Source organism: Taeniopygia guttata, chromosome 4, assembly GCF_048771995.1.
Source record: "Taeniopygia guttata chromosome 4, bTaeGut7.mat, whole genome shotgun sequence".
NCBI classification, from domain to species: Eukaryota; Metazoa; Chordata; class Aves; order Passeriformes; family Estrildidae; genus Taeniopygia; species Taeniopygia guttata.
In genome coordinates this window covers 15,345,607-15,359,544 of record NC_133028.1, presented here as the reverse complement: position 1 = coordinate 15,359,544, position 13,938 = coordinate 15,345,607, and the positions used below count along the sequence as shown (strand labels likewise).

Sequence of the window (13,938 nt, the reverse complement as noted above, 5' to 3'; positions counted from 1 at the left end):
AGGTTTCTTTTAAAGCAACAACTCTTGTTTGAGAAGTGGTAGTTAATAACGGGAGAAGACTTCTAAAGATGCCAAGTGTTAGGAGAATGAGATTATGAGCAAGAAGGCACAGGACTAGAGTTGGTTTTCATAGGCACAAGCAGTTGAAATTCCTACAATTAATAAGTGCAGTGAAGGGGTTAAAAAGCTATTGGTTAGTTTGAGAAATGTTCTTTTTTAGTTTTTTCCTGGCCTAGTCTACAGCAACCACGTGATACACTGAATGCCTGCCAGCCTCTTTCTTGTTGATCCTCCGGAGACCATCTGTGCTGGGGGCATTGATTAGAGTGTGTCTGCTGGGATTACATCTTTTCTGTTGCCATGCCAACTAATCAGCTGATTTTGGTTACCACAGAAACAAAATGTCAGAGCTCACAGTACGGTAACATGAATTCAGCACAACAGAAAATGTTTTCTTAATTGGAGACCCTTTTGATTTTTTGGATTCGATGTAAAAGGCAGCTTTCAGGAAAAAAATAGCCCTTTTAAAATAAGAACTGTGCCAATTTTATTGATTAAAAGCAATGTGTAAAATTCTACTTTACATAAGGAAATTAAATTCCTTTATAAGATGTATAAATTTTTACCACTGTAATATGAAGAATGTGTTTAAGTTTTTCTATTAAAATTTGTTAATGCCAGTGCCTGAAATCTGCTAGGAGCTTTGGTGGTGTGAGCTTAACAAAAGAAACATTTGAGAAGCCACAGGTATTATTATTTTAAAAATTGTTTTAAACCTGAAATATTTTCACATTAACTGATCAGTAACCAGGATCTTTGGCCTCGACACAGCAGCATTAATACAAAATATTTTCCTTCTATGAATCCTTATGTGTGTGCATGTGTACTATGTGATTTTTCATCACAGTGCAGGTAATATGAAAATCAAAGGTGAAACATAAGGCACATTAAATATCTGAATGCCTCACTAAAGTGTGTTGAAAAGGGCAGATGAAAACCTGTTGCAAGATTCTCCTTCACAGGTCTACAGGAATTTGTCTATATAGTATGCCTGTTAAAATTACCTATATGTTTTAGCAGAAACAATAAGGAGGAAAAATAGTAAGGATGTTATGTGAACTGTTAACCAGAAAAACCACACACTGACCAAGTGAAAGTTGGCCAAGTCTGAGCTGGAGTTTTTAAAAAGGCTCAACAGACTCAGCTGAATCTGGGATGAATCAAATATTAGCTGTATTAAAATTAAGGTGGCAGAAACCCTTTGAAAGCCATTACACCCTGTTTCCACAATATCTTCCACAATACCTTGCACTTGCAAGTTTACTATGAGCAGGGATTGTAAGTCTAAATCTACAATTAAAAAAAAAAAAAAATCAACAGTGGTAGTTAATTTTCAAAGGAGACATAATTTTCAATACTCCACAGTATTCTCAGTCAAGATACTATGCTGAGCTTGTATTTTTCACCTTAAAGAACACCACAACCATGTACCTTTTCCACAAAAAATTGTGGAGAGTTGTTTAAAAGTGTCAAATAATTTATTTTATTTTTTATTTACAAGTATTACCCACTTGCTGCATTTATTCCTCATATATTTTCTCTCCTTCTTAAACAAGATTCCTCACAAAGCTGTGTGAGTCACTTTTTGTGGAAGCAGCTCCATTGTCTGGCTCTCCTCTACTCCCCTCACTCTCAAACCTGTGAGCAATGCAGCCCATAGGGCCCCACGGCAGGTACCAACCTGGCTTTCCCTGGAAGGGGGAATTTATAAAATTAGATAAGAGGGAAAAACAATCCCAAACACCACCCCCTGCAAAAGAAAAAAATCTCACCAAAAAAAAACAAACCCAACAGAAGAAAATTATTGGAAAATAAAAAAAAAAAAATTGAAAAAATGTATGAAAAAGGATAAAAAAAACCCCAGGTTTGGCCCCAGACATTCAGGGCGCTGGCTGCTCCAACTGGACCTGAGAGAAAGGTTTATATGCCAAGCTATAGCAAGTCTAAAACAGGTTGGGAATGACTGGTTCTGCAACTTGCCATCAAGAGCAGCACCACAGTCACCTCCACTGTGAGGTTCAGTCATTAATTAGCAGTAGCAAACCATGAGGAAAAGAGAATTGATGCAATAAATAAGATTTAGCGCACAATATTCTATGTTTGCAAAATGCTATAAAATCTATAGCATTATAAGTTACTGTCTCTGAGGTAAGGCCTATGAAGTAATTTTCCCACATTCATTTTTTCTCCCCAAGAGGTAGAAAAACAATTAATCTAGCAGAGATGAACAATAAAATACTGGTCTGATATTTTTGAATGTTGTTTAATTGATGATACAATAATAATGAAAACAAAATTCCTGGGAATTTATTTCATGCATTTTATGTATTCTAGGTATGCACAGAAGGACGTCTTATCTTGGAGTTTACTTTTGATGACCTTATGAGAATAAAAACATGGCACTTTACTATTAGACAATACAGAGAATTAGTCCCACGCAGCATTCTAGCCATGCATGTAAGTAATCCTTTATTCATTTGACCTAATGCAAAGAGATGAGATTAGGTTTATGGAGAACTCCAGCAAATTTCGCACCCAAGGCAATTAACTATAAATATTTTGGTTTGCCTGCAACTACATCTATTCACAAGTTCTTTCATCACTCCCTTGTTTTTCAGTGCTCTATTATTGCCACTGTTGCTATGTTTTCATTCTATTTTAGAACATAATTTTCTTTTTAATCCCACTTGGTGCTCTGTATGATTTGGGTACAAAATCTCTTCTTATTGACCTGAACTACACCAAAGTCTGTGAATTTTCATTGTTGTAGGTGCCAATGATAAGTTTGAGATGAAACAAACTGATGTTACCCTTGCATAGACAGAAGATAAGAAATTGCCTTCTATTTACTTAGAAATCCTTAGAATTTTAATGCAGACCTTTTTGTTTCACATTTCACAACTTTCTTTTGTTATTGAACAAAAACACACACAATGAAACATTAAAGTATTAAATATTCTACAAGTTAAAGTAAATTGTAGAGAAACAAAGAACATACTATTATTGACACTTTCATTTCTTCACTATAGACCCATTCCTACTAGCAGCGCCTCGATATACAAAATCAATTGCAAGACTATGGTTTTATAGAGAGTAAGAACATAGACACAAATATGTTCCTATATTTTGACATCAAGTTACTTAGATATCCACAGATAAAAAAATATTAATAGTGAAGAATTTTATGTAGCTTAAGCTGGACCTTTTTTTAAAGTGCTGTTTCAAGCCTGAAGAAAACACCTTTGAAAACCTGTCCCACCATTTCTGTCCCAGGATTATCTGCTGTTTTAGGGAACTGATCAACTGAACTCTTCAACAGTATCCCATTAAGGGACAATGTGGATGGCCATAATTGACTTTATGTATTTAGGGGGCTGCTAAATTCAGAGTGGAAGCAGGTTAGACAGCAACCAGCAGGTATTAATTTTAGTAATGAGATTGATCTCATTTCAAAGAGGAGGCTGGTCTCACAGGTAAAACTCCTGGCTAGGGTCAGGGAAGGACTATACTTGCATTTTTTCCCATTTAATTCTGGGAAAATAACTTCGATCAGAAGGGTTCTCCAGACTGTCTGTAATGTCACATATTTGATGAGATCCTTCTGCTGCAGTTTCTTACCCACAAGAAAATGATACATTTATTGCTGCTTTTTTCTGTCTAGTCCTGGGGGACACACAACCAACAGATAGAAGTCTCAAAGTGTACTGCAATCCCTCAGGAAGCTCTTTGGTCACTTGCATGACCAGACCTTTTAGGTCTATCTTTTGAATGGGTGGTCAGGGATCAAAGGAACGTACTGGAAAACAGTCTTTAGTCTGCTCCAACATCATAATGCTTTACATTTTCCTATGCATATGGAGCTCTAGCTTATTATATAAATTTAGCATCAGTATATAATTTTTCCATAGCAGTGCCACTGCTTTTCAGGGAACCCTCCCTACATTCCACTAAGCACATAGAAAAAATACCCCAATGAAAAGCAAAGTGAAAATTCTTTTTTCCTTTGTTGTTTAGGCACAAGACCCTCAGGTGCTGGAGCAGCTGTCCAAAAACATCACTCGAATGGGTCTGACAAACTTCACCCTCAACTACCTCAGGGTAAGTATACCATAGCTGCATTTTTGTGAGCATTTTTTAAAAGGTACTGTTGGCTTTGAGTCAAGGTAATGAGAGCAGAGCCTGTGTTGATCAGGTAAGAAATTAACCCTTAATGAGGGTGGAGGAAAAACAAAAATACTGCACTAGAGCTGTAGCTGATAACAATGGGCTATTAAAAAGGCAAAGAATTTTATCATTCACTCCAAGCCTTGTGTGAGTAGCCCCTCTTTTTAACAGTCTTTCTTCTCAGTTTTGAGTAATGCCTTTATTGTAAGCATGAAATTCCCAGTATTTTTCCTTTCTGTTTCACTGTGCCTGAGAAAATGGCAGCTAATTCTTATTAAAAGATGCCTGTCTTCTCCAGCTTTTCAACCTTACCACCTCTCCCAGGCAGAGGCAGGGCTGAGGGAAGGTTCAGCTCCAGCCCTGTTTGCAGCAGTCCCTCAAAGCAGTCCTCACTTCACATGCCTCTGGGAGCCTGAGCTTCCTCCTTAGCCTTGCACTGAATTGAGTGTGGTTTTTACGATTAAATAATGCATTTGTTCCCATTGCTTTTTGACCCTTAAAGTGCATTCAAAGTTTGGATGTTTATTTTTATTTTTGAAAGTCTTCCCTGGTGTGGGCTTACAATAAATACACAGAAACACAGATTTGTAGAGTTCATATTTCAAACTTAAATTTCAGATTTTTCCTATTTCTAGATGTGCCATCAGGGGATAAAATGAGGCAAATTGCACAATGATACACCAAGCTAACTTAGCCAAGACTATCTGGTTTTATTCTTTTTAATTTTATGAGTAATTATTCAAGGTACTTTTTTAAGATAACAAACACTAGAAAATGCAGCTATTTTCAGCCTAATGTAGAGCTGTACCTAAGTGTGCAATTTAGCCGTACTTCATTCAGTTCTATGAACCTTGTAATGCCTTCCCTATGGATGGATGGAGTCCTGTCCCCAGAGTGTTTTGAACTCAAGGGAGACAGTGTGCAGAACTGAGATGCTGGCAAGATCTCTCTCACTGTATCCCTACAGTTTATTGATAGTCTGTAGTTGTACTTATAGCATAAGCCATTGCTGATTGTTGCTTTGTGGTATTAATGTAAAAATTGCAGTTCAAATTACAGCCTGAGTTGTGCAAGGCAGGTTTGGTCTATTGTAAATGAAAGAAGAATATGGCGTAAAACCCCAGAGGAATAATACATTGCATTAGGATTTTTCCATGTGTAAATGTAAGATTAACATGTCCATGTAATGCACATTTTAGTCTCATGGTTAGTTTAATTTGTGATTTGGTACACAGAGAAGCTCTTGTGCTCTGGCAACCCTACAGCCACGCTGTCAGTGTTTTGTGGTGAGGCACCCTAGAGCATGTGCTCGAGAAAATCCCACTGGGGATTCCTCTTCAGTCATGGCAAGTTTTGCATTACGTGTCATGCATTACATGCTTGGGGCAAACTGGGCAGAAAGTGGCTGCCTTAGGTAGGGGATTTCTGTGGTTTCTTTGCAAGCTGTTCAGTGGCACCAGGCATTGACCACATCGGGGGTGTTTGCTCCCCCGAATGTGACGGTGGCACACATTTGGGCTGGTCCCAGCAGCCACAGGGCTCCGCAGGGCTCCCAGGGCCAGGGGGAATCCAGAGCATCGCTGCTGTCACTGACCCCTGTGTGTCCTCTGGTGTGGTCTGTGATTGCTCCATGGGACAATGCATATGACAAAGGCAGAGCTCCGGTTTGGAGGCAGCTGGCATCAAGCACCCATGCTGCTCCCTGTGTCAGCACCAAAATAAAAGCAAGAAAGGAAGAGGGAGAGGGAGGAAAAAAAACTCAGAAAAAAGAAAAATGGGATCAAGATAAGCACTAGGGAGATGAGCAGTGAAGTGAGAGGGGTTGAAAAGATAAAGTCTTACTTTTTGTCTTCTTCCAGACTAGTTTTGTTAGCTTAACAGAAGACATTAGGTCTCTGGGTGCAAAGCTTCCTCTGGCTCCTGCTGTGGTGATTCCAAGAGAAAATCTTCTTTTTCTCAAGCCAATCTTTACATGTCTCTTTTTCTTGTGGTGAGGGATTGATCATTCTGCTCTTTTTTCCAGATGTTCAGCTCATCATGGCAGCATGTATTACATGGTGTATTTCCATTTTGATTTGCTTCTTTTCCAGTTACTTTCCTCTATTAATTTTAACATGAAGATATTTTCTGAGCTCATGCACTAAAAATCATGTATTAAAATAATGTGATAAATGTACTCTAGATTTAAGGTGCTCTGTTTTGTGGGTTTTTAAGTCAGCATTTTATGATATTTTATTCAGTCTTCCCAGTGTTTAGTAATTAGCACTGTTGCATGATTTTGAATAAGGATAAGAAACTAAGCATAAAAATTATTTTCTTTTTTTTTTTTTCTGCTACACACAGCAAAGGCTTGCAATACTCATAAGCAAAAACTTCAGTGATGGGCGGAATTAATCATTTTTATTCTCCAGCGTGCACACAGCAGCAAGCTGTGCTGCAGTTTCTTTAAAGGAAAAATTTAAACCTGGATTTCAGATGGTTGGGATATAAAGGCATAGCCTGTGTTTTTTGGGCTCTAGATATCACAGAATGCTAAATCATTGCTCGTTGGGATAATTGCAGTTGCTGGCATGTAAACTTCCATTCCTGAGTGCCACATGCTTGTAGAGCCACAGCTTTGGATGTGTGCCCTGGTTTGCCTTCATTCACTGCAAGTAAAGCTGTCCAGCATAGAACATTGATTTTTAAAATCGTATATAATACAAATTTAAAATATATCTTCTTGGAACCTGGAAATTAAATGGTTTGTCCTTTGTCAGTGTCCAGATGGGCTTTCTCTCTGTTTTCTCTGGCTCTGTATAAAACCATAGGCTAACTTTCTTTCTAGTAACGAGTTTGTTTTGTTCCAGCATAATTGATTACCTCATCAATGGGGTCAGTGTACTTTGCTGTAGCTGCTGACTAGAAGTTGAATAGGCTGTCTCAGAAATAATAAGCAAAACCTTGTAGGTTTTAAATTAATATCAAGATTTTTAAAATGTAATTTCTTATCAAGTCCTCAAGAAGTAGATATTATGAACTATCAGATAATAAAGCCAAGACCTAGTCTCAGTCAGTATGAGTCCAGGAACAAACAGGAATCATGTACAGTATTTGAAGGTGAAGATAACATTGAGAAGAACGGTTTCCACCAAGCTACAATAATTTAGTCCCCCACATTACCTAATTTTTTTTTCTAATTTTTTAGTTGCTGAGCTATTTTATCTATATCTTCAATGCATAATGGATTTGAATGTACTCTAAAAACAATAGCTCTATACTAGCAGCATTATTGAAAATTTGGAGCCCAGCTATTTCTTGTTGCATCTATAAAATGATTCATTCTCTTAAAATTGATATTGTTAAAAGGTCAGCCCTTACTGTCAATTAAGCAGGATTACCTGGCCTGAGCCTTGAAAGATAGTTGTATCTGGCCCAGCTGGTTTTCAAAATTTGCCTCTGCTTTCTTGCACTGGCTGGGCTGGAGTGATTTCTTGGGGCTCTTTCCCAGATGTGTGTGCTGCATCCTCCCCACACTGTGGTCTGCTCTGGTAGCCAGTTTATCGATGCTAATGGAGCTAAACCGGCACCTGCCCCTCGCAAAGTCAGAGTCGGCGTGGCAGAGCGCTCCCGCTCTGCATCAGGAGAGGTGTCTAGGCAGGGGAATGCACACTCCCACTGCCCCTCACATCCTGTATGACTCTATTAACCAGGGCTTGCTTATCTCAGCTACAAATTATCCAATTTGTTTGTTCTCTATATAAGACAATAACGAGGTGTTGCTATTGCTACACAGGGGACAATATTTTCTAAGTCCTCTCTTTCACTAATTTAGTTCCTTGCTAGATATTTTTGGATTTCTTCTGCTGGGAGGATAATATAAATTATTTAATGGGACACAATTTTCTAAAGGCACTACTCACGCTTTAATCAAAAGCCATTTGTATGTATAACACAAAATTTTATTTTTCACATGCAAAATAGACACACATGCAACACTTTCCTTTAATGTGCAGGGAAATTTGATTTTCTAAATACAGTTTCAAGCACAGGAAAGATATGAGCTGAAATTATTTTGGAAATCTTTTGCTCCTAATCCATAACAGTATGTGGCAGCTATCTGGCCAATATTTTATGGCTGTTGGTGTATCTTCAGTGAAGAAGGAGAAAGTTTACATGTATAAATGTTAAGGATGCAAAGTCAGATGCTTGGGGGAGAATAAATGCTATACTTATAGTCACACACGCAATATGAATTCATTTCTCTTTGTGAGTTATGTTGTGTCACCATCATGAAATGACATCTTCAGGCAGTGCAGGCAGTGCATGGGCTAACTAGCCTTTGCCCAATAGCAAGTGCTCCAGGGCTACTCATTTTCTTGTAGGGTCTTCTCCAGTATCATTCTGCTGCCCAGGGAAGTGGTGGAGTCACAATTCCTGGAGGTATTTAAAAGATCTGTGGAGGTGACACTTAGGGACATGGTTTAGAAGTGGCCTTGCAGTGCTTGGGTTAGTGGTGGGACTCGATCTAAAAAGTGTTTCCCAACTGAAACAATTTTCTGATTTCATCTCAGCTGCAAACCTTTATGGCTGCATGGCTTCTACCAGCTAAGCAGGCGTTGTCATTGCAGTGTGCACACGTGGCATTAGGGCGCATGGATGAGCACTGGGACAGTCTGAGGGGACAATTAAAAGGGAAGTGCCCTTTCTGAGAAAGAAAGGGCCTGACTTTGCATAACACTCTGGATTTCATCTTATCCAATATACTAACGACAAAACTATTGCGCTTGGATGCAGTCTGTTGTCTAAGGCTGGCTATGTATTTACCTATGTATGGTGTTTCTGGAAACAGACTAGTGAAATTTTTTTTCCATGACTATCACAGTGAAGCTTAGGAACAAGGGCAGTTTGTTAAAGCAGTCCTGGGCTACACTAAAACCTATCCTTTCTTGTTCTGCAGACCCCTGCTTCTGCCATGTTTTCATGTCTTCAGTAGTTACAAGTGAAACCCTCCACAAAGGAACTTCATTAATTTGTGCTGTGCACTGAAATGAGGGGTGCTAGGGAAACAGAGGATGTGTTCAGGTGCTGTACCCTACTGCATGTGAATGAGAAGCTCTGTTAAGGGTTCTCAAGCACTCAAAGAAGGGCGTTTAGATAATTTAATAATTTTGGTGACTTTCATATGAAAGCTGCCAACATTTTAAAGAATTCGCTGTGCTGTAGATGGTGAAAGCAGACACAATATTTTGTAGTCTTAATTCCTGTAAAAAACGGAATTTTTCAATCTAAACCAATCAATCTTGGGGTAGCTCTCCACAGGAAAATACAGCCAAACCTAGAGGATTCTCACAAAGGATTCAGATTACTGTAGCTGGCTATCCATAATCTATCTGTGCCAACTATAATTAGCTGATTCTGCCAAGGTTTTCTGGAAATGTAATTTCTTAGCATTTATTTTAGCAATGATCACAGTGGTTTCTGTTCCTCTCTTTTATGTATCTACTGCTTTAGGGATAGTGTTATATGTAACTTTCAGAATAATAAATGAGAAGAAATATATTTGCTCATACAGTCAAATGTTAGCTTTTCACTTTTTCAATAAAGACAGAACATCACAGAATCCATTTATCAGGAGTTAATTCATCATAAGCACGAAATATCAGAGAGAACAGGGATGGTAGTGTTGCAGAAGAAAATTAAGCACCGACTTAGAAATTTTCTAAAGCAAAAATGGAATCTGAAGCAATCTTTGGATAGGACATGAATTGGAAAGATAATTTTCATGTTCTTAGAAATAATACTGGTGTGCTTTTCATCCCTTGATTTCTAAGTATTTTGCTAAAACAAATGGGAAAATTGCAGCACATGACAAACAAAAAAAGATGGAGCAAACCCAATAGCATTTTAAAAAAATCAGATTACAATTTTTAAACCACACTGGAGAGTACAGGGTCTCTTCTGCTCCTAATGACTTAGAAACAGGTTTTAGTGTCTGTGAGTATCAGAAATTTCAGAAGTCGGTGAAACGTAGGCAATGGGAACAAAGAAAAAGAGCAGACAGAATACAAATAGGGATTTCAGCAGAAATGTCAGATTTTACCAGTGTTCTGGATATGGTAATGGCAAGTTTCCCCACAAAGAGCACTAACAGGCTCATGAGTATCAGTTAAAGAGAAAGATGTGTGTGTATGAGCACAAGCCAGTTACTGTGCTCACTGGCCATACAGACCATGTGACTTTTGAAATATAATTAAGGTCTGGGCTAATGGAAGGATGATAATCAGCAATGTGAATCCTTGAAACTTCCATGAGAAAGAAATCAGAATGAAGTTTGGATGGAGCAGTTTAAAATTAAAAATGTCAGAAGGGAGAAAAAGAAAGACAAAGACAAAACACTAGTCATATAAAAACAAGCAACAAGATTTGAACTAATAATGTTATTTCAGAAAAGAAAAAAGATAAAAAAAAGTTCAAGAACACAGCCACAGGCTCTCTTTTTAGAAGACCAATCTGGACTAGTATGCAGTACAGTCATAAATAATAATAACTATTAATTAAGTTTAGGAATGAGACCTGCAGAGGTACAACTTGTATGAAGACCTGAAAATGCCCAAACCAGCTTCTTGTTCAAAGCAATGAAAACAGCAAAAATTTTAATTAGTTGTTTAATATTGAATATCCATCGGTATTTGCTATGAATTGGTATGAAGGGAGAACTGAGTGTTCCAAAGCAGTAAAGAAATAGGCCTTAATGCAAAGCTGGTGGTTCAAACCTTTGTTCTTGGAAGGAGTTGTTTTAAAACTTAAAATATTTATTGTGGAAAGCTTATGGCAACCCTAAGGTCTGACATTCATCTGGAAAGGGAATCCTGTAGCCTACCTACTCATGTTTTTAATGTTCATACAGATAATTTCATGAGTCTGTCTATTGTGATATGAGAAGCAGCTAGCTCATATAACCTTGTAAAGTAGTTTTCTATACTGGTTAGGCTATTTATCCCTTTCCCTTCCCCTGCCACTCTTTGTATGGGTAAAATAGCATTACTGTTTACCCATGTCTGCTGGAGAGATCTTTCATGCATCTCAAGCTAAAATTTGACTGTTCAATAGGAGGCTTGGGCTATTGAGTTTGATCCTACTTCTAGAAAGTTTCTGAAAAGCCTTTGCCTTTCTTGTGTGATGTCCTAATCCTTGTGTTTATGGAGGATACCTACCCATTTTGTCACTTTATTCTGTCTATATACTTCCATTTTATAATCTGTCTATTTTAATCTCTCTTTGTAATCTCTCCATTTTATATTCACAACAGAACCCCTAAATACCAAAATCTGACCCTAAGCAGTAAAATACTTTAGAGACTATTAGTCTGGGTTAGAGACTGGCACACAGAAGACTAAATTTGTCTTCTGATCACCTCCCTTGTACTGGTGCAAACACTGTTGGAGTCAGGTCAGGTGACTGATCTGATGAAAGAACTAATCTAATCCTTTTCACTTAAATTATGAACATCCTTAATAGCTCCCCAAGTGCTACTTGGGCTGGGCAGAGAACAGAGAAGCAGTATGGATTAGTATCAGCTGGCTCCTCCTCCAAATTTACCAACACTGATAGAAGACAACAAGAAAGAGCTGGGGAATCCTACAGATTAAGTAGGACTCCATAAAGCTGTAAATTTCTTTTATATTCTTCTGGATCTGGAACATTATACTGATTGTGTCTGACATATTATTGTTTCACAGTTTTAAATATGTTAATTTCATTAGAGTGACCACTGACTTTCAACCATTGATTTTAGAGCAGACACTTGGTCAGAACAGATTACCATAAGTTACAAAACTTGAATTGAAAACAAAATAAGCATAAAGAGAAAAGGTTGATTTTTTGCACTACTTCTGAATGAAAAAATTCTATCTGTATACACATATGTATCTATATAAATGGAACAGCCATTTCTGTAGGTATGTTGTGAACCATACTGTTCACTACCTTTGCAATTAATTGTCACTATTCTCCTACTGGAGAATTCTCCTTTAGTAAAATTCTTCTTCAGTAATTTTTTCCTTGCTCTATACACAAATGTATGAATATTAGTGTCCATCATGTGTAGATCTGTGCATTCCTTTTGATTTCTAAGCATACCTTCTGTTGAGATTAACGGGAATATCAACAGGTGTATCAATTCCTGAAATGGAAGCCCGTGATTTTGTGTTTACCCTCCTTCAGGTAGATCCATGGGATGAAATATGAGGAGTTTATAGGCAGCACTAATGAGAAAAGGTGCTGAACCAAACCTGTACTGACGGCCACATAAGGCTTGTGAGCACAGGGGGCCAGAGGACATTGAGACTTGCCTCAAGAACTGTGTCATTTCTAGCATTGGGTTCTGTGTGGCCAGAAAACTGTGCTGGGTTAAATATTCCTCCCTACTCTGAATTGCTTCCTCAGTCTTGTGCCTTGTTACCTTTTCTACTTGCTGTTGCTGCATCACAATTACTCATAATAAGGAAGTTTGTTAATCAAGGATCCAGTTCAACATCCATTACAGTCAATGGGTATATCTCCTTTGATCCAAATGTCATCTCATAGTTTTTCATTTGTTTGGAGGTATTTTATGCACATAAAATCCAATTTATTGAAATTAATTTCTCTATTCCTTTAGGCAGTTTTAGCCATGAAAATGTCACGCTTCATGAACAGCAACAACAAATGGTTATTTTTATTGCTTTTTTGTTTTTCTTTCCTTTTCAAATTTTGTGACAAAAGAAAATTAGCTTGATTAACCACAGATTAGAGTTCTGAGGTGAGCCCAAAGGAACAAATATCAACATGGCGATCTGATTTGAAAAAAGACTTTAAGCATAGAAAAGAATGGAGGAATACAGAAAAATAGAGCTTTCATAGCAAGACAGAGAATCTTCTCATTTTATTAATCATTCAGGCAAAACTTGGAGCTGATTTAATTAAAGTGCACCATTTCTATCCATGATAAGATCGTTTTATATAAAGTAAGTATGAGTCACATGAAAAAAACTCCACAGCTGTATTCCCTAGCTAGGATTTCACAGCATTTCGTTTATAAAGAGAATTGGACTCAGTCATGCTGGATCAAAACCTCTAAAGAAAGCACAAAACAAAAGTCTAAACAAAATGGTGTTGGTGATTAGGCAGAGATCACAGAACTCTGGAGCAGACCTTGTCTCGTTCTGGTACTTTCCTAGTCCAGCTTTTCAGTAATACTGCTGCATACCACAATGGAATGTAGGTCCCAGGTTTACAACATGGCAGAGGTTTCTTTCTAGAGACTTTCCAATCCAAGTAACAAAATATAAAAGGGAATAATCTTTTAATAGTGATATGCAAAGGAAGGAAGTAAATTTCCATCTTCTAAACACTACACCAGACCTTTTCACTGATTAACTTTTGATGAGATGTATTAGAGCTATGGTACCATTTCAAATATTTTAGCCTACTTAATAGCAAGTCTATATTTTATAACTATCCCAACATCATGGTGATATTCTAGTGTATTGTTGGCTACCTTACTGATTTGCTTTAGCAGTGTGTGAGATGAGATTTTCATCCTTACAAAGAGCAGTATATCATATATTCTATTGCTAAGTGCTCTTGAACAATGTAGTTTTAAAAATGAATTAATTTTACTAAAATAATTGCAGTAAAAAACAGAACATGAAATACAGCTTGCTCTTTATGATAGTTAACAGTGTAAGGAGA

General features: G+C 37.5%; 1 protein-coding gene across 11 annotated transcripts in view; it reads left to right on the top strand.

Annotated features, from left to right (window-relative positions):
• LDB2 (LIM domain binding 2) overlaps positions 1 to 13,938 on the top strand; it is a 212,839-nt gene that overhangs the window by 163,174 nt on the left and 35,727 nt on the right. For all 11 annotated transcript variants that reach the window (XM_030270798.4, XM_002193942.6, XM_030270799.4 and 8 more), the window contains exons 4-5: positions 2,395 to 2,517; positions 4,075 to 4,158. In XM_030270798.4, the coding sequence (XP_030126658.1) occupies positions 2,395 to 2,517; positions 4,075 to 4,158 (207 nt within the window). The remainder of the gene's footprint in view (positions 1 to 2,394; positions 2,518 to 4,074; positions 4,159 to 13,938) is intronic.